The sequence below is a fragment of the Muscardinus avellanarius genome, assembly GCF_963383645.1.
Source record: "Muscardinus avellanarius genome assembly, chromosome: 4".
NCBI classification, from domain to species: domain Eukaryota; kingdom Metazoa; phylum Chordata; class Mammalia; order Rodentia; family Gliridae; genus Muscardinus; species Muscardinus avellanarius.
This window is the reverse complement of record NC_137789.1, coordinates 109961351-109982092: the sequence shown is the minus strand read 5'-3', so window position 1 is coordinate 109982092 and position 20742 is coordinate 109961351. Positions and strand designations below refer to the sequence as shown.

At 35.3% G+C, this 20742-nt stretch overlaps 1 protein-coding gene across 1 annotated transcript in view; it reads right to left on the bottom strand.

Moving 5' to 3' along the window:
- Positions 1–18450, bottom strand: part of LOC308262388 (phospholipase A and acyltransferase 5-like) — a gene marked incomplete at both ends in the record, with an annotated part of 39726 nt that extends 21276 nt beyond the window's left edge. Inside the window, 3 exon segments of the mRNA XM_080694808.1 lie at positions 174–355; positions 1816–2047; positions 18351–18450. Coding sequence (XP_080550934.1) covers positions 174–355; positions 1816–2047; positions 18351–18450 — 514 coding nt within the window.
- Positions 18451–20742: the final 2292 nt, after the last annotated feature.

The following is a 20742-nucleotide window of genomic DNA, read 5'->3' as shown; positions in this document are numbered from 1 at the left end:
AAGAACATTCCCAGCAGAGGGAAAGCCAGCATGGATGCTCTGAAATAGTAGTCACAGGGACAGATGCAGAGGCAGAAGGAATGAGCAGTTGGCAAGGAAACAGAATGGGAGGAAGAATGGAGAGAAAAGCCACAACAGTGCAGTGGGGTACTATCATGTCCTCTGTCAGTTACTTTTGCCTAGGGTGTTGCCCTTCCCGCCCCCAAAAAAATGCAGCAGCATCTTTCCTGAGCTGGTGGTGGTTCTGGGTGTAAAAAGGCATCTTTCCATGGTGCTCTTCACAGGTATCACAACCAGGGCATCATCAGATGCCATTATCTCAGATGCAAAGGAGTAGAGACAAGTGTGGCTGCACCTTAAATATGTTCCGTAAAAATAAAAACACTATGTGGGCCAGACAGGCCTATTTGTGGGATCTATGAAGTCTTTTATCCCCATTTAGAAGCTGTTTGGTGACTACTTTAGGACTGAATGTCCTAGAACAATTAAGAAAATATGCACCGTGGCTAAAGGAAACTCCCTGAGCAGGAGAGTTCTGAAGGTATCATCTATTCTTTCCATTTTGCCAAGCTTCTTCTTAATGGTCTATATAAGACTCTAATTCTCTTCTCTTCGGTTAGGCTTTTCTTGGGGACTCCTGAGCAAAACCTTTCACTCAAAGCTACAATTTCTTAGGCTACTAATGAGGAGAATAATATTTATCTTTCCCACAGGGTGGTGTAATGGTTGATTAGTAAATGCTTTCAGGGTGTTTTGAAGATTACAAGTGTCAGCTATTATTGTGATTGTTATTAGCTGATCCCACAATCCTGAATTAAAGCGAGCTTCGGGTTATGGCTGACTCATCTTTTCACATAGGTTCTATTCACTGGAGGAATTAACTCTAAGTCCAGCATAATTAATTAACATTTAGGGAGCCTGTTGTGAGTCTCGGCTACTCCAAGTGCTAAGCGTGGTTATGAGAAACGCCATGGTGTTGGTTTGAACTTAATAGTAATATTAGATTCTGATTGACTTCACTTAATGATAGTTTATGTACTCAGGGTCTCAGTTCTATATTCTGTGCAGTGTCTTGTAGCCAGCTGGCATATCATAATGGCCCAATAAAAGCAATGAAGTTGTAATCTCCTTTCCTTTTTTCTTGATTTGAACTTATATTTTTTTTAAAAACAGACTAAACTGGAAGAAAGATACATACTCTCATATTTTTGCAAAAGATAAGTAAAAGTCTTTGATAATAGAAACATGGAATCTTTCTCCTGCTTACCAATCAGGGAAATAAAAACTATTTACTCTGAGAAGTCGGGTTGTATCACTCTTAAATCATTTATAGTCCACTAAGTGCTATGAATAATGGAGGAGCTACGAGGCCCCCTGATTTAATTTTGTCTCCTATGTTTCTTTGGTATCTTTGCACTTTCTTACATTTAGGGGAAATGGTACAGAAGAAGAGATAGGACGATTTTTTTTTTAAAAGAAAGCTTTTAAAAGCTTTTATAAGGGGGACTTGAGCTTTAATAAAAAATCTTTCTGTATGCAGAAAGGCCAAATCTCCAGGGATCTGGAAAGAGACGACCTCAAAGTTAAACATTGGAGAAGCAAACTAAATTCATGAGTTTAACATTACTTTCTTTCTTCTTTCACTCTTATCTTCCTTATTATAGATGCAACATTGGTTTAGTACATTCCTTAATCCAAAGTTTCTGACAGATCATAGTATCAAATGATAAGAGCACATATTTGCCTGATGTTTTTAGTTTATAAAATGCAATATTACATATGTATTAGTTTCCATTTGCTGTCATAACAAATTACCAGAAACTCAGCAGCTTAAAACAATAGCTATTTCTTACGTCATAGTTCTGTAGGTCAAAAGCACAGGCACAAGTTGGCTCGGCTGACTCTGTACGCCACACATGGGAAAGCTGACATTCAGATGAGTGAGGGATTTGATCCCGGAGGATCCGAGTCTTTTCATTTCCCAGCACCTTCACACTGTTGGTGGAATTCAACTGCACATTGTAGGTTTGTGGTTTCTGTGTCTTTGCTGCATACAGGGTATAGGGTAAGGGTTCTTCTCAACCTTTATAGGCTTCCTATATTCTTTAACTAATGGCCTCCCTTCTATATCTGCAATCTCTCAATGGTGGATCAAGTCCTTTTCAAGCTTTGAAACATTCTGACATTCCTCCATGTTGCCTCATCCCTACTCTGCTCCTCACCTGGAAAATGCTACTGTTTTAATGATTCCTGTGATTTGATTGAGTCCAGACAGATCATCCAGAGTCGTCTCACCATATCAATATCTATAAACTTCATGACATCTTCAAGTCCCTTTTGCCATTTCAGGTAACATATTAACAGGTGGCAGAGATGAAAACATAGGCATCTTTGGGGGAGATCATTTTCTCTTTTTGCCTGTTGGTCCATGGAATTAGCATACTAGGCAAGGCAGACGCTATTATTCCAATTTTATGAAGAAATGCAGGATTATAGTAGCATGAGTGATTTTGCACAGGTTACGGGGCAAAGAAATGGCGGATATAAAGGCAATGACTAAAATCCTTCTGTTATTTTCAGTTGTTTGCTTTTAATAAACATTTAAAGTATACACAGTACGTGTCAATTTCTGGATCAAGTTTGGGGATATATGGATAGAAGATATTTTTGAAGTAAAGAAGTTCATAAACTCATAGGCTAAACCGATAAATATGAAAACAATTTTAATATAGTTTGTGAAGGTTTGATAAAGAATGCAAAAGGCATACATTTTAAGGGAGGCAAATGATGAGACATAAAGACTTTATAGAGGAGGTGATCTTTGAAAGATCTAGATTGATTAGGAGTTTATCAACTATGTATCTGGCTTATGCTGAGAATAGCTCATGCAAAGTCTTGGTAGCAAGAAAGGATAGGGCTATTTTGAGAACAAGCAAATGAGATAAACGTTCTAGTGGAAAAAATAGATGAGGCTATGAAGGTGGTTAGTGTTTTATTATGACAAATTTAAAAAATATTACTCCCCTTATCTCAATCCCCATGTTGAAGGACAGTTGAAACATTTAAGCCAGGATTGACCTTGGACTCAGATGTGCATTTTAGAAAGGTATGTAATCTGAGAAGGCTCAATTAAATGCGAGCCAAGGCTGTCATATTCAAGGCATTATTAGATACTGTGAACGTTAAAAAATGCAAATTATACATTTGTTTTCACATATTATTTTCATTTTATATCAGAATTCTTTTGGTTATAAGGAAGGAAAATTTAATTTAAGCTAATTCTGACCAGAAAAGTAGATTCGATTGATTCATAGAAGTCAAAATCATGAAGGAAGACAATGTCAGGAAGATCCTAAACCCAGGAGTTTAAGTAGGGTCATTAAGGGTCTATCTCTCCTTATCTGACTTCTGACTTTTTTTTAAAAAAGAATCTCAGAGAATATTTTTTCATGTTTAGCAAATATGACCAAGAGATATACTAGATTTACATTGTATTTATAACTAATAATCTGACTTCCTCCTAGCATACATATATCTCTAACTTCCTCCTAGCATACATATTATTTTGAAAAAGTACTTGTTGGCCTACATATTATTCTGAAAAAGTTCTTGTTCTTGTTCACGTGTACCCACTAATGAACCAATTACTCTGTTCTGAAGGTATACTTCAAGTAGCTTACATTACTTATGCACCTGCCTTTATACCAGAAAAATGTAGCTGATCTTTTTTTTCCTTTTCTTTCCTTTTTTTTTTTTTTTTTGTTGTTGTTGGTACTGGGGATGGAACCCTTCTACCTCTGGGATACACTCCCAGACCTATTTTTTATATTTTAATTGGAAACAGGGTCTCTTAAGCCAGAGCGGCTGGCTTCAAACCTGCATGATCCTTCTGTCTCCTCCTCCCAAGCACGGGGATTACAAGCGTGCACCATCACGCCCAGCTGTAGCTGATCTCAAGTGCTAGAATTGGGGCATTTTCTGAAATAGAGAAATGACAGATTTTCTGGAATGAAGAATAACTTTGATGATATAGTAATAATTGTTAATTTTGAAATTCCAACCCTGAATTTTATTGTCTTTTTAATATTCTGCATGGTGAAATAGGAATTATGCGTAGAATATTCTGCATGATGGGTTTCAGGAGAAAGCATTTGTGTGGCAGAGTTACCAGCTCAAGTAGCCACTTTTTCTTACTTGAAAGAATGACTGACAAGCAGACTGTAGTTATTCTGACTTAGTATTTCAACACTTCTTGGTAATGAACACTTTCTCAGCACTTTCTTAGCAATGAACCTACTTAGAGAAAACACATGACAATTTTTATTCTTAATGATAACATTTGGGCTTTCAAGCAAAAAGTAGAACTTTGGAAAATCTGTCACCAGAAGCTTGACAGCATCGCAATTCTGACAGGCTTTTCTGATAAGATTGATGGTACATTCATAAATGCAATTTTTTATACCTCTGCCATCACTTTGAGGGTTTATACAATTTAGTGAGTCATATTTTCTAAATAGCCAGTGATGCTACAAATAATTCATAGGTGAAAAAAATCCATTGAAAGTGCAAGATAGAATACAGATATTACGACAACATGTACAAAATGCTCATTGATATGGTTTTAGATTTCGTATGCAACTAATCTTTAAGAAACTGCCACTTTTCAGGTTTGAGTGTAGTATCAAAGAAAAAATGTACACAATTGCATAAAAAAGCCTTTTAAAACACTTTCTTATTCCAAAGTACGTATCTGTGAGAGCCAGATTGGCTGCACATACTTCATCCTAAACATGCATCCCAACAGATTGAATGCAGTCGTTAATATGAGAACTCAACTGTATCTCTAAAATCAGACATTAGTGTGATTTACAAGATGTAAAGCTATGCAACTTTTATAAATAATGACTGGACTTGGGATAATATAATTATTTTTCAGGAAAGTACTTCGTTTATTTTAGTATGCATCTGGTTTAATGTTATTTTAATGTTATTAAAATATAAATACTTTTAAAATTCCTCATTTCAAGATTTTTAAATTATGTAAATATGTACTGGTATGACCCAAATGAATAAAAGCTCTTTGAGGTTGTTAGTTTTTAAGATTATAAAGTGGTTTTGAGACTGAAATGTTTGAGGCAACTCCACTTTGTGGAATTAAGTATTATTCATTTTTAGAATAATAAAATATAGCCAATTAACATAATTAAACTTAAAGAGTTAGGGAATTACTGGGCAAGGCTAATCAGAAAAACCCGAGATTGTTAGGTATAAATTTCCTTTTAATTATGAGCCTGTTAAAATAGAGTAAAACCATGGTTCCTTGTTTTAAAACAGGCTTTTGTCATTTAATAGTTAATTTTTTGATATGGTATTTGGAATAGAACTTCTGCTATTAAAAATTTTTAGACAGAAAAAGCAAAGCAAAACAAACAAAAACAAATTTAAAAAATACTCTGAAGATACTCCAACCAATTTCTCTAACAGGGTTGGGATGTGGAAGGAAATATACTAAGAGCTGTGTCCATGCACATTTTTTATCACATTGAGCCTCACTATGATGTATAATTGCAATGAACTAATACAATAATTCTTTAAAAATACCCAGTAATTAAATATGTATAATTAATATAATTTTAATGCCACTGAATGCAATAGAGCACTGAATGTTTGTTCTTTTATTTAAAATGTGTAAAAAAATGGGGATCAAGTCTGTCATATTTCTGAAATAAATATTATATGGACGTCCATTTGTCCTGGTTTTTCTATTGCTTCTTGAGATATCAAAATACACTTAAATCGCAGTTCAGAGTTAAAGGTTTTCATTTTGGGGTACTGTGCTTTTTCTCACAGTGCTAAATCAAAGACTGAGTCACCAGAGGATTGGATGATAGGTGTTTCACACAAGGGTATTATCTCAAGATGAGGTTATGAAACTTTTTATATGAGTAATATAATTATGCTCCTTCTACCTAAAAATAAAACTAGAAAAATAGAACTTCAGCGTTCACTGTAGCAAGGTTTGTATCACTTACTATATTCCAGTAATTATTTTATATGCCTTATAAATGTTGACACCTTTAAATCTCTTAATCATCATGTGAAGGACTTGTGAGGAAATTAGAGTCTGTAGAGGTTAAGGTCACAGCTATTGTGTAGTAGAGAATTCAGGCAATCTGATTCCAGAAATGTGTCCTTAAACAGTACATTATGCTGAAATAGTACTCCAACCATTTAAAAAATGGCATTCCAAAAGAAGAGTTGTTTCATTTTGGTGCGAATAATCTTATATATCTGTAACCTTGTGCCTGTAAGACTTCTGGAAAGAGATTCAAGAGGGGCTGAGGCCACAAGGTAAAAGATGCAAGGTTTTGAAATTGGTGGGAACCTAGTCTGTTTCTCAAACAGTGTCACAAAGGATTGACCAGTGGTATAAGCATGGTTCTCTGTTACAAATGACAAATATCTTTGAAATTTCACACTTTTGTTATGTTCTTGAATTCTGCATACTTAAGCACCATATTTTAATACAAAAATTAAGTCTTGAATTGTTAATCTTTAACTAAAAGTGACTCTTCAAGGAGATCTGGTTGTCACAAATTTTTGTGGATAGAGGTAGCTCCTGGCACAGTGTCCCAATCTTAGCTAGAGAAGCCTCGCTCCATAGAACACTTTAAGGAGACGATGGAGGATTCTTGTGTCTCTCCTTTGTGCACTCCTGTTCAATAACTCTATACTAACATGAATTTGGTTGCATAACTCTAAATAAAATGTGTGAGTGAGATAGTTCTGGGGCAACTCTGTAAACTACTGTTTCCAAAGTCATTGAATGGTCTTTCTTTTGTCATCCTTTTAACTTATGCCAGTAGTTATGAAGTCAAATGTCTAAAGACTGTAGGAAGGTAACACAAATGAGTGAAATTAGGTCAGGTATGCATGCTATCGGATATACTGGAAATATGCACTATTATGAGATGCAACACATTGCAAGCCCACTAAGAATGCAGGGCCAGGTTGCCACAAACTTTTGTCTTTTTTTTAATTGGAGAAACAAAATATATGGACTATTTCTTAAAACAACAATTTAAATATTGGTAAATAATTTAATTTTATAAAATACATGGCCAACCAAAAGATTCTCATACCTTTATGCTGTACAGTCTTCCTGGAAAATCATTTATGTTGTATAGTTATGTATATGTTGGGCTAATAAATGGATATTCTTTGAAGGTATGTGTGTCAGGGAAAGTGTGAGAAGAAAAACTTTTGTCTTCTGATCATCTTAAAATTTTCGGTTTTGCCTACTTAGAAGTACCAAGCGAAGACTTAAGATGTTTCTTCTAGAATAGCATAAATAATTATCTTTTTGTCATGTGTATGGCATCATCTCCTAAGTAACATCTATTTATTTTCTCATTTAGTGGAAAAAAGAAATAAGTATCACATCTTCTGAACATTTTTCTTTACATATTGAAATAGTTATTAAAGCTCTCCTTGTTCATATATTTGCTTTTTTCAGACACAATAATCCCCAAATCTTAAATATTTCCTCAAAGATTTATTTTCTTCTTATTTTTTAATTATTTTCATTTTAGACCTCTGGGCTCTTAAAGTTTCCCATATCATGCTTATAATGTGGTCACACTGAAACAATGTGTTCTCAATAAAAGCTAGTCAATGTTAAATACAAAGAGAACGTTATTTGCAGTCACCACATATTATGCCTCTGTGTTATTTTCAAACAGCATTTCATTTCTGACTGATATGCAACTTGTAATCTGTTGCAAGCCCCATATCATTTCCACTATATTGATGCATAGACAGTCTTTTCTTATTCTTATCCCATAATGTGTAACTCTCACTGCCTCATAATTCATCCAAAATAATTTCCTTTCTTTTTTTCTCTGTACTGAGAATGCTGGAACTTTAATACTGAAACTTACATATTGCCCAATACACATCATGGGCTTCAGATATATTTAATAAATAAAATAACTAAAATATAATTCAGGCAATATATCATACTCAAGAATTATTACTGATAATTTTATTGTCAATCTAGAATCTAGACTTATTTCATCTAATAGAATCAAAATGAATCTTATCTCAAATTTGGCTAAAGGTTTAGACTCTGTAAAGAAAGTTGTTTGTCTAAGTCTTGACTTTTGCTTCTTATTAGCTATTTGTTTTTAATAAGTTATTTATATTCCCTTCTAAGCTTTTGTTATCTAATCTAGAAATATGAATAAAGATTACTGCTTTTACTGTTATTGTGATGCTTATTTATAAGACATATTGATGTAAAATGCTTTAAATAATTATTGATTTATAATGAATCCCCTCTATTGCTAGAGTAAGAAAATATAATGAGTTAAAGAGATGTTTTTCTCATCTTTTGTTTTCCCTTCTACAAGGTCTTCTGCTGTAAAATATTCCTAGACTGTAAAAATTTTTGCTCATGGGATGCTCCCTTAATAATTTGCTTTCAGATCTTTCTGCTCAAATTATGTCCATAGCACAGTTTTGTCCCTGCAAAGTTTTGTCCCAGTAAAATGTTAGGATTTCAAAGTCAGCAGTAATATCAGATTCATCATTTTATATTATCTTCATGAGATAAATCTCTAAATGAAAACTATTACCCACTAATGCAAAAATAAACATATAATGCTATTGAGATCCTTCAGAGAAGAATACGATATTTGACGATTCAGTGAAAAGGAGAGGTTCCTTTACAAGGAAAGAATTAGGTCTCACTAGCGTGTGAGCTGGGGAGGCACCAGGTAAGTCCTTTTGGGTGACAATGATGGTGGAGGTGGTGAGGTCAGGATGAGTTTTCACGACAGGCAATTATGGGAAAATAGAGTTGGAAGGATTCCAGTGAGCGTCAGACTATGGCAGAGTTTTAGGAATCATGTGAAAAGTAATAGTAAATGACAGTTCAGAACCAATTCACAGCAGTATGAAAATAAAATGTGGTAAGTCCTTGGAACACATTGTGATTCTGAAGTACTTCTGAGTAGAAAATGATCTATTATTGTGACTGAAAATGAACATTTTTTTGCAAGGTCATCTGGGTTTTGAAAAATATTCTAATGAATCTTAAGTTTATATAATTTTGTATATGAACTCTTATTTCACAGTAACTGGAGCTAAGATGTCATACCAAAATACTATCATTTGATGATAATAAGTCATAGAAAATGTCTATTTCTGATCATTTCATTTCTTACCCACTAAACTGGGAGTCTTCACTTAAGCCAGCAGTCTTCATGGATGCTAAAATTCAAAATTCCCTCAAATTGTACTTTAAACACAGGTTAGTGGGTAAAAAGTGAATTGCTCGAAAAAAGAACTTTTCTTTGGTAGGAAGATAGTATTTATGCATGACATCTATTAGGTCAAGTTAATGTGAGGTAAGAGCTCATATACAAAATTACATGAACTTAGGATTCATTAGAATATTTTTCAAAACCCAGATGACCTTGCGAGGAAATTTTCATTTTCAGCCACAATAACAGATCATTTCCTACTCAGAAGTACTTCAAAATTACAATGTGTTCCAAGGACTGACCAGTTTTTACTTTCATACCTTTTCAGTTTCACCTGCTCTGGGAAGAGGTCATTGATATGAGACAAGTAAAAATCACAAGGCCCTGTAATCATCATTCTTACTGTTAGCCTCATTCTTACCTTTTTTCCTACTGAGAAGTATAGCATTCTTGAAATTATAATGTACTACTGGCCCAAATATTTGGGGTGCCCATTTGGCATGTGTATTGACTTGAGATTATTAAACATGCCTAGAAAAATAATAACAGTTTTGTACTGGTTCCACAATTTGCCGGCTATGCACCATTTGTTAGGCAAATATCTTGAGCTTCCCCTTTAGTTAAAGGGACATGACTTCATGGTGGCTGTACAGTGCTGTTTGATAGGACAAAGGAGATAAGGCAATGATGTTTTAAAATCACAAGAATTGAACAAACATAAAAGTAATGCACTATTTCTATTACCTATTAATATTTTACTACTTCTACCACTGTAACTGCTGTCACCACCACTGACAGTACAACTTTTATCTTGGGTTTGCTTGAGTAGCTACTTCTTATCCTGGGTCTGAATATGAGTAATATAGATATATGCTACATATCTGTCTGCCCGTCATATGATATAGATATTTGTATAAAGCTTAGATGATATAGATATATGTATTTATGTTGATATATATTCTTCCCATATCTGTGAAGTTAAAACCAGTGATAAATTATGTAAAACATAGTAAGATAATTATGCATTTTAATAAGATTACATATCAGTTACTTAAAATTAATATATATATATATATATATATATCAGTTGCTACAAAAATATAATGTAAAATGTGAAATATTTGAATAAATAATATAATGAGTATCTCTACTATCCTCCTCTAATCCTAGTCCCCAGAATTTATTCTGTGTTTATTTCATCTACTTCTCTCCAGCCTATCTTTTTTAGGAAAAATAAATAAATATGGGTTAGTTTTCATATACGATGCCTTCTAATGAATGATAAGAGTAATTTAAAAATTGTTGTTAGTAATGGACTTTGAGTTCCTATTATACTCGGGGTAGAGTCCTGTACTCACTGTGGAGTGTGGGTTCTTAGCTCTTTTTTCTATAAAGCTTCATGCCAGTTTGTATTCTCTTTCATCTACAATGACCATTTGAGTATCAGCCATTTTATTTTTAATATATTTCACCTTATCTCACATTCTCAAGTTATAACTTATTCTTCTATAATGTGTCCCTTGTGACATATACTAATTTCACTGATTTCAGCACTCAAATGTACTTGAATTCTATTTCAGGTTTTCTAAAGACAGTGAATGACATCCATTTTAAACCTAGCAGCCAAAGATCTGAGTGGGAGGCAAAATCTAGAGGACGAGTATGTAAGTGAGCCTCTCAAAGACTGCCTATGGTTGAAATGGAGTGGAAAGACCAGCAACATCTAGTTTCTGGTATCAATGTGACAAAGGCTACACATGTGATTAACAAAGCAAGGGACTGAAGAAGGGCATCAGGTCAAGAAGACATAAAAAGAAGCTTTCACTTAAGATCACAGCTTGACAGTTTCTCCTTGTACATTTATTTTATTTTTCTTTCTTTGGTGCTAAGAATTGAGCCCAGGAGCATTCTATCTCCAAGCTATATCCCCATCATTTTTATTCTGAAGTGGGTCTTACTATGTTGCAAAAAGTCTTGCTAAGCGGTTGCTGAGGCTGGCCTTGAACCTGCTTTCCTCCTGTGTCAGACTTCCAAGGATTGGGATTACAGGCATGCATTATCACGCCAGGTCTTTCATGGTAATTTAAATGACTATATAATAGTCATGGATATGCCAAAATTAGTATAAACACATACCGCTGTGCATCATATTGTTTCCAGTATTGTGTTATGAATAAAGCTCTTCATATTTGTTTTCTTTTCTTTAGAATAGAGTCCCTAAAATAGAAATTCACTTCAAAGGATGTGAATATTGGATGAAGCATGTGCAATATTACCCAATTGTCAGACTCAGAACAATTGAACTTGTAGCACTAATGTTGAGTTGGCCTATCTCTGTGCTTCCTCCACCCCACCCCACCCTGCAGATTCTCCTTTGTTTAATCTTTGTTAATTTGATGCAAAGGGAAGAAAAAAGACCAGGTTTCCATTTTCTTGACTTCCATGCCTATTAAATATTTCTAATTTTTTTCTTTATGAACTGCTTAGTATGAGGAACCTCATATGACTTTAATACATTTTTTCACAGTGCTAGAAATTGAACCTATGGATTTGTACAAGCTAGGTATCCTTTTCTTTCTTTCTTTTTCATTGTGGGTCTGGGGATGGAACCCAGAGGGATTTGACCTCCAAGCTACACCCCCTGGCCTGTTTTTCATTCTTTATTTTGAAACAGTGTCTCACTAAGTTTTGGAGGGCCTCATTAAGTAGCTGAGGCTGTCCATGAGCTGTGATCCTCTGGTCTTAACCTCCCAAATGCTGGGATTACAAGTGTGCGCCACCATTCCTGGCTTAGGTAAATCCTTTTCCACTTAGCTGCATTCTCAGGCCAACTCTTAATTCTTTGTATGTACATTTTAGAGAGAAATTATCTCAATTCATTGTTATTGCTTCCAGGTTTTTCTTTTTTGCCTTTTTATTTTAGTTATGTTATCTGTCATTTATGGAACAAAAAATATCTTATATAATCAAGTTATTGACCATTTTGTTATTTCTTTTGTTTCTATTAAACAATGCAATAAATTGCAGGCAATAATTCAAGGCCATTTAATAACTTAAACTACCTTTCTATTACTAACACTACCACACCATCATCATTCTAATGTGTACTAAGCAGAATGACATGTGAAGATGTCTCCATCTTCCCCGCCCCTCTAAGCCCAAAGCAGAGATATCAGAGAGTAACTTGATTATATCCTTCCAAGATTTTCTGCCGCATATAAATTTATAATCCATTTAACCCTCATCCTTCTCATCATATTAATCCTTGAGCATAGTGGGTTTAACTTCAAAATACATCTACCAATCTCTCCTTTATTTTTGTTTCCAATGCACACTGCTGGTGCAAAACATTACCATCTCTTGCAATAGCCTAATAAGTGATCTCCCAACGTCCATCAATTTTTCCAACAATTCATTATCATCACAATGCCCCACAAAGATCATTTAAACATGTACTTTCCCTTAAAACCATTGAGTGGTCTTCCATCACAATTATCAAAATATAATTCTGAACCATTTCATAAGGCCTTATTGCAGAGATTGGCTTCTACTTGTTTCTCCAGTTCCTGCTGTCCCTCTTTTCTGCTAGGCAACAGTTTGTTATTTTTTAATAGTTCCAAACTCTGCCTAACTCCAACCACAAGCTTCTCCCCTCCCTGGGATACTTTCTCCTTCCCTCTCTTTGCCTGGCTATTTCCTAGTCATTTTTCATGATAAGTGTCATGTCTTCAGATTTGTAACTAAATTTTGTCCTCAGTTTTTCCAATCTAAATCACTTCTTTCTTTTTCATACTTTTATTTTCCATTGTAATATTGGCATCATTTTAATAAGCAATCATTTGTATAATTATTTAGTTGATATTTGTCACCTCCAGTACATGACACACTCTGAAAGCTTGGGGAAGGAGGAGGGTGCAATCCAGGAAACAGAAAAGTATTGCAACTGTTTTATATCTTGATTTGGGTAATGGTTACTTGACCAGATATATTTCTTTTTACATGTACACAATGTGTACAGATTTTTGAAGTTTCTCATATATATGTATACATGTCTATCACTCTTAATATTTCTTTAAAAATACACACACTTCAAATTTTCAAGTAAATGTCATCAGATTGTCCTTTAAAAGCTCTAAAAATTTATGTTTCCACCAACAGTAAATGAAGGTACTTTTTCACACCAATATGACAAGTGAAAGATAATATCTCACTGATGTCTAAATTTGCTTCCTTGATTGTTAGTAAAACTGAACTAACAATCTATCTAGGATTTATTTCAGTAGATGATATAAAGATTAAATTTATTTTTCCCATCCTATTGTTCTAGCATCATTTGTTGAATAATCTTTCCCTTCCTCTTTTATTTGTTATGCTGTTAATCTTTATCATATTTCTTGATGTCAATGGCCTTGATAATATAATAAATTCTTGTATATAGTAGTATCTGTTTCTGAGACATCTATTCTCATCTATTCATTTGTTTCCTTATTATTGTACCAGTGCCATGCTGATTAAATTAAAAGAACTTTTAAAAAGTCACCCTCATTAATCTTTTTCAAATGTAAAAAGAATCCTGATGCTTTAAATGATGTCTAAAATGGTTTAGTTAAGCTAAAATAAAATGCCCACTGAGATTTTGATTTGCAATTCATTTAGTTTGGATACCTCTGGTAAACCCACTCTGAGATGGAGATTTACATGCAGGAAGTTTATCTTGGAATGCCTATGGGAATAACATCTGTGATGGAGTGAGGGATTCAAAAGAAGAAACTGAAAGGTGATGAAGTCACAAAAGCGCCTACAGCTGATCTCATAGGGAGTCTTGGAACTGCCATAGTTCTCCTAAATTGATCAGAATTGAAACAAAGGAGCCACCCAGCACAACCAATGGATGCAAGTTGCTTCCAAAGCCCAGGTGTAATGGGCAAAGTCAAGGACAGTTCCTGGAGGACTCAGCTATCAGCTGTTGGAATAAGTGGCTTCATCTAGAATGCGGGGTGTGCCCCAGTATCCACTATACAATTTGTACAATCCTGCTTCTTTTTCTAGGAAAATTACTAGCTTTTCTTTTTATTCAATTATTTTAGGTCTGAAATAGCTTTCTCGGGCTAAAAATATAAAAAAGCAAATTGGAAAAATTCTAATGCTTCATTGCAATGACTGGTAGTCAGAAAATAAACTCAGTAGACTGGAATAATACACCCAAATCAGCAAGAGAATAAGAATAAATGTCAGTCTTTTACTTAGCTGGAAACATAATGTGGTTCTTAGAAAAATAACTGGTCTGCTCCTTGGTTTTACTCTGGCTTTTCTAAACTGTTTTATCTTCTAAGATATAAGTAAGCTTCAAGGCTTATAAGTATGATATAAGTAAACTTCAAGGCTCTCTTCTCATTCTCCCTACTCAAACTTTACATCCTGCTGGGGGGTAGCTGAGCAGTGGAGAGCTTGCCAAGCATACAAGAGGCCCTGGGTTACAATCCCAGCATAGAAAAAGGAACAACAATAAATATTCTGTATCTTTTGATACAGCTGACAACCAATACCAAAGTTCTCATGTCCCAGTGTCTTCTGAACATCTTTATCCTGAATATACTCATTATCTCCCCCCCACCCCCAAAACCTGCTCCTCCTTTAAGTTCTCTTTAGACTGTCTCCAACTCTTCTCTCCCATACCTACATTCAGCTTATGGTCAGGACCCCTTGTGAGGTGGGTTTGCTCAGCGCTACTGGAAAAGGTCACATTAATGTTATTTCTTATATAGATTAATGCAGTAATCTCAAAAGTGATTTCTCTGTCTTCAACTGTTCTTCTCTCGAAGCAGTTATGCCACTGACACCATCGTCTTTGCTACCTAAGCTCAAACATATTTATGACTACTGTTCACAGAATAATAAAATTCAAGAGTGTCCCTAGGGAGGCCAAAGATCTGCACATGCTGGACCTCTCCTAGAGCTTTGACCTGCAGCCAACTTTACCATACCCCCTGTACTCATACTTCTTGTTTTTCTGCTTCTCTATGACTTTTTTCTCTATTATAAATGTAATTATTCTCCTGTTTCTCCCCAAAGGCAATGTATTCTTCTTCAAGATCCAACTCAAGTGCTATCTCAGTTAAGTGTTCTTGGCTTCCAATAGCAGAAGCTGTGCATCCTCTCATTTCCCATAGTGCTTTGTTTCTGCCACTCTTGTGATATGTATCTTGCTTTTAGATATTTGTCATTATGCTTCCTTATCTAGATTGAATTTTAGGAGGCATAAGCTGTTTATTTCACTCATCTTTGTATTGTTCACAAAGCCTGGCCTAGCACAATTCCTTACTGTGCGAAAATGTATGATTGCAGCATATAATTCTGATGTTTGGGACAAGGAGGCAATGTTTTCATTATTCAGTCCTTACTGGAATGCATCTTGAGCTGTGCCCCTCAATATGGTAGCCAGCAACAACATATGGTTATTTAAATTAAAATCAGCTAAAAGGAAAAGTTTGGTTTCTCAGTGGTACTAGTCACAGCTCACATATTCTACAGCCACATGTTGCAATTGGCTATCATAATACAGAATGCAGAGTTGGACCTTTCTACTATTGCAGAAAATTCTATTGGACAGTGCTGCTCTACAGTTTCTGCATCAGAATACTTTCACCTGCAAGTAACAGAATGCCCAATTGGTCTTAATTTGGACTTTTTATAGTTAGACTATGAGACAAGGTCTTATGCATATGTACTTTACTAAAAGGGTTATCCCAAGGTCAAAGAAAAGACATTTGAGAAGATAAAAAGAAAATAAAAGAAAGGAATCAGTAAAGGATATGTTTTAAGTGAGTTTCCTCTTAGGCAACTGGGACTTCATTGCAAAAATGTTACACAAAGTGTGGGGAGGCTTCACACCCAGCTCCAATAAATCCTATTCCCTAAAGAATGTGGCTTTGGGGAAGAGGTTTAATCTCACCATCACCCTCTAACATTGCTCCTTTAAGAAGAAAGGAAGAGGTATATGCACTCAAGGTAGAAAACTGTCATGGTCCTGGACACTAGCTATGGGAGCAGCAGATCATCTAAGAGAAGGGAAGGAACCCCTGCATCAATAGATCCTGCTAATATCTAGTGGGGCTGACAGATTGCCTCACATATAAATGTCTGGAGAGGAAAAATTTTGACATCTGCTAATCCAATGGCTAACGATAAAGGAGCCTGGATTGGTTGTTCTACGATGATCTTAACTTTTATTAAAGCATCATTTCAAATTATTTACATGACCTCCAAACATCACAGCTACAGAAGTAAACATCCTCCAGGCAGGGAGAGGTGAATTTTGGTCTTGGGGGTCTTGGATCTCTTATATACAGTGAGATCTTCTCTACCCCCACCCCCACGCCAAGACTTTCTTTTATATCTCATTGGCCATGACTATATTATGTGCCTATGAGGGTAACAGAGTGGTAGAATTGTCATAATTTATTCCATAGATTTGCAAAGTTGGGGATACAAACCCCTGGGGTGCTGGAATGATCAAACAGGATGATGGTAGACTTGGGTGCAATTGGAGTGGTGGTGAATAAAAATAAGGGGGCTGTGAATGTTCTGAAGGGAGCATTGAATAATTTTAGTCTACAAAGGAGGAGGTAAGTCCATATATTTTAGAATCCATGGAACCAAACAACAGTCACCTCTTGAGGCCTCACTTTTTTTAGCACATCACCCTCTAACATCTGAACAAACCAGGCTTCTTTTGATAAGAAGAAGATATTACTGGAGTGGTGATGTGTATGGACTAGGAAAGCAAGGTTCTGGCACACATGTAGACACCAACTTTAAAAAAGATATTAATACCAGGTGTGGCAGTACACCCCTGTAATCCCAGTACTTGGGAGGCTGAGATTGGATTCCAGGTTTGAGGATAGCCTCAGCATCTTAGTGAGACCATTTCAAAATAAAAAAGGGCTGTGGGCATATCCTGGAGGTAGAACACCCCTGGGTTCAATCCCGAGTACAAACAAACAAACAACCCAAGAAGGCTATTATTAAGCTCAAGAAAGTCTAGAGAAAAATAGTTAGGATTTCTAGGTCCTGGAACTGCATTGCATTTTGAGCAAATAGTGGAACAAGGCATATGCAGGGCTCTGATGTCAATAACTGAACTATCCAAGCCTCAAATTTTCTTTTCTAATATACAGAATAGAAAACATAAAGAGTATTATGAAAGCTATCATGAAATATTTTTAAAACTACTATTAGGTAATAGATTACATTTAATTTTATGAGCACTAGAGGTTATAGCCAGGACTAGTGTGAGAGTTAGAGTTTTTATATATTGGACATAGATTTCTCCTTAACAACTAGAGCTGCTCATAAATAATATGATAAAACTATAATATTATCACAAGTAGAATACCAAGAAAAAGCCAAATTATATTAATAATTTACATTCTAATGGTGCTTTATGTTTCAACGCACCATTTCATGTAGCTATTCTTAAAAATCTATAAAGTACAGGATGTAGATAATTTTAATACTGTTTTCCTTAGAGAAAGATAAAGAATGAAGCTTCACAAATTTAATGATATTCAAGTTCATGCAACTAACTAAAAATGACATAAATGTTATTCACACTCAAATTTTTGACACCTAAATACTGATAATTTCTAAAATACTTCTGTAGTTGTTTGACTATTTAAAAGTTTATGTAATTGAAAGTAATTTTGTAATACATCTGGATTTGACTATAGTTCTATTCTTTTACTTCTTACCACTAGCTGTCTTGTTCTTAGGAGTACCCATCATTAGACACTTTATTCCTCTCTCCCTCTGGTGTCTTCAAAACTACATTTTTTCAAGAGACAGGATCTCACTATGTTTCCTAGGCTGGTTCCAAACTCCTAGGCTCAAACGATCCTCCTGCCTCAGTCTCCATAGTAGCTGAGGCTCTAGGCACATGCCACTGTGCCAAGCAAAACTACAGTTCTTAGTATTCCTGCTGCTGTATTTCTATATTCTGCAGAATTAAATAAGAATAAGGGAGAAAGCGGAGGGGAAAAAAAAACAAGAAAAAATATTCAGGGGGCAATATTCACAGAAAAATACCTAAGGTTTTAAGAGATGAAAAGCCACAGATACATAAAATATGAGAGGCAGGTGGATCAGAGTCATTCCCACAGCTGGCTGCTGAAGCAAAGGCTGCCATGTTTCTTTATTATGACAATTGACTGGCCAGATAAATTATGATTCAGTAAGTTACAGGTGTGGGAAATGGAGCGGAAACATACAAGGGACTCAGCAAACTGTAAAACTGCTTTGGCTTTATCAGTGGACTCGTGTTGAGTCCATCTACTTGATGAACATCCTTATCAGCCAGCAAATATAAATGACTTATGGGAATAATATTTCAAAGCATAATGACACAGCTATATCTACTATTCTTCTAAGATCTGGGTTATTAAATATTAAATATCAAAGCTGTAAATTATAGTAGCAGCTTTATATAACTAAATTAAATTCAAACAAAACCTAATTTCCTTAATCATTGGCTGTAATCCTCCAGGAACATATGCTATTAACTCAGCTACAAATGGCACAGAAATTGTATGACTTCAGTTAAATTATTTGATATCAAGTTCTAATCCAGGGCAGACTTCTCTGTAAATCTCCTACAGGGATTTTAATACTTCTGCAATCACACTGGCTTTTTACAAAGTAACTAATCTTTTCATACTTTGATTTCCCACTCCTTTATCCAATTTTCTTTCATTTTTTTTCTCTCAGAGCATATTCTAGGTCAAAGTTTTAAAACAAACCGCCTGTGGTATTTTATTTTTATTTTTATCCAAAGTTATAACCAGAGTTATCATAACCTGAGATTTTGCACAGAAAATTAATTAAAGTTAACTGGTACTATTTATAGATCCATAACTGTTTATGGCCATGTATGTCAGTGACTCAAAATAGTAAAAAAAAAAAAAAAAAAAACCTGATCAGTATAATTTGGCTCATTGTGCCCACAGCCAAATGCTTACCATGGAGTTTTATTTTTTTATGATGAAGTACATTTGGGCTAATTTAACAATGCACAAGTGACTTAAGTGAACTGATTTTGTGCTCTTATTGGACAAATACAAACTATTTTTAAAATACTCATTATGGGCATAGACATAATAATAAATTGTTGAGATTCTAAAATTACTTGAAAGGAAGAGCTTGAAAGGAAGGAAAGTATTGGCTCATATGATGGGGGTGTATACAACAGCAAGAAAATGAGAGTCTTTGAAGAAGATGTTGCAAACTTGGTAACCAAGGTAAGCAGTGGTGTGAGGCATAGGTAGATTAGTCTTGAGAAGCTCTTAAGAAAAAGAAGGTAATTAGTTCCAGTTTTAGTCCTGGAAGTCAGGCTTCCTGCACGTGAGAATGAATGAGTCAGTCTACCTAGAATGTTCTTGATGTTTTAACAAGTAGCTGATCCCCAGAGATGAGTGCTTTACTGGAAAGCAAGAAGTGGTGACTATCTGTTCTGAATATGCGCTGAAGACTCTTTGATGTTATCTCTTCTGTTCCAAATTTACTAGCATTAGCATCTCTCCAGACTCACTTCTGCTTGTCTGTGTGCATCTTCACTTGGACGTCTGACAAGCAGATCAACATGGACCAGGCTCTTGTCACAGCCAGAGTCTCAGCATGGAACAGCTGGCATCTGCACAAGGCTCAGCTCAAAGACTAATGAAGTACAGTTTACTAAGGTGTGGTCAAAATTAAAGGAGCTAATAGAGGATGCTTAAGTACCCCAGGATTAACAGCCATGGGAAGCCACTATCCCCATTAATCCTGTGGGGACAAGAGGAAGGAGCCCAGGACAGCTTGGAGTCATGGAACAAGTTTCATTGGATTGAAGCCACAGTCCTAGAAGACAGTCCCTGGCAGAAATTAAGGGATCAAAAGAAGTAAATTCTACTTGTTTCTTCTCTGGCCTCCTGCTGGCACCTCACAATGCCTTAATCCAATTGAAAGTCATGTGTGTGTCAAAAGTACTCCCAGTCATAAGACAATGCAGAGAAGGGCTGAAAATAGATTTGTACTTGCAAACATGTGTATATTGGGGTTAGAAATATAGCGATAGAAGTACCTATCTCTGTTACTTCCTCACAAAAGGCCCACATGCTCACATTTATTTTATGTATTTTTTGTAGGGATCCTAATGTTTTTATTTCTTTTTTGAAATAGGAGAACTATAGTCTCACATCATAATGTGGATCATGTTGATAATGGCATATATTCACACAGTACTTGATACCCCCACCCCCTGCCCCTTTTCCCTCCCTCCCAATACTGAGTGTTCAGGTTAACAATGCTATATTCACATGTATATGCATATTCAAATGTAGCTTTTTTGTTAATTAACCTCAGTCTTCTTCCTCCTCTACCCTCTCTTCCTGGCTTTTCTTAGGTTTCTCCTCCATTATCTGGAGTTTCTCTTCCTTTCTGGCTT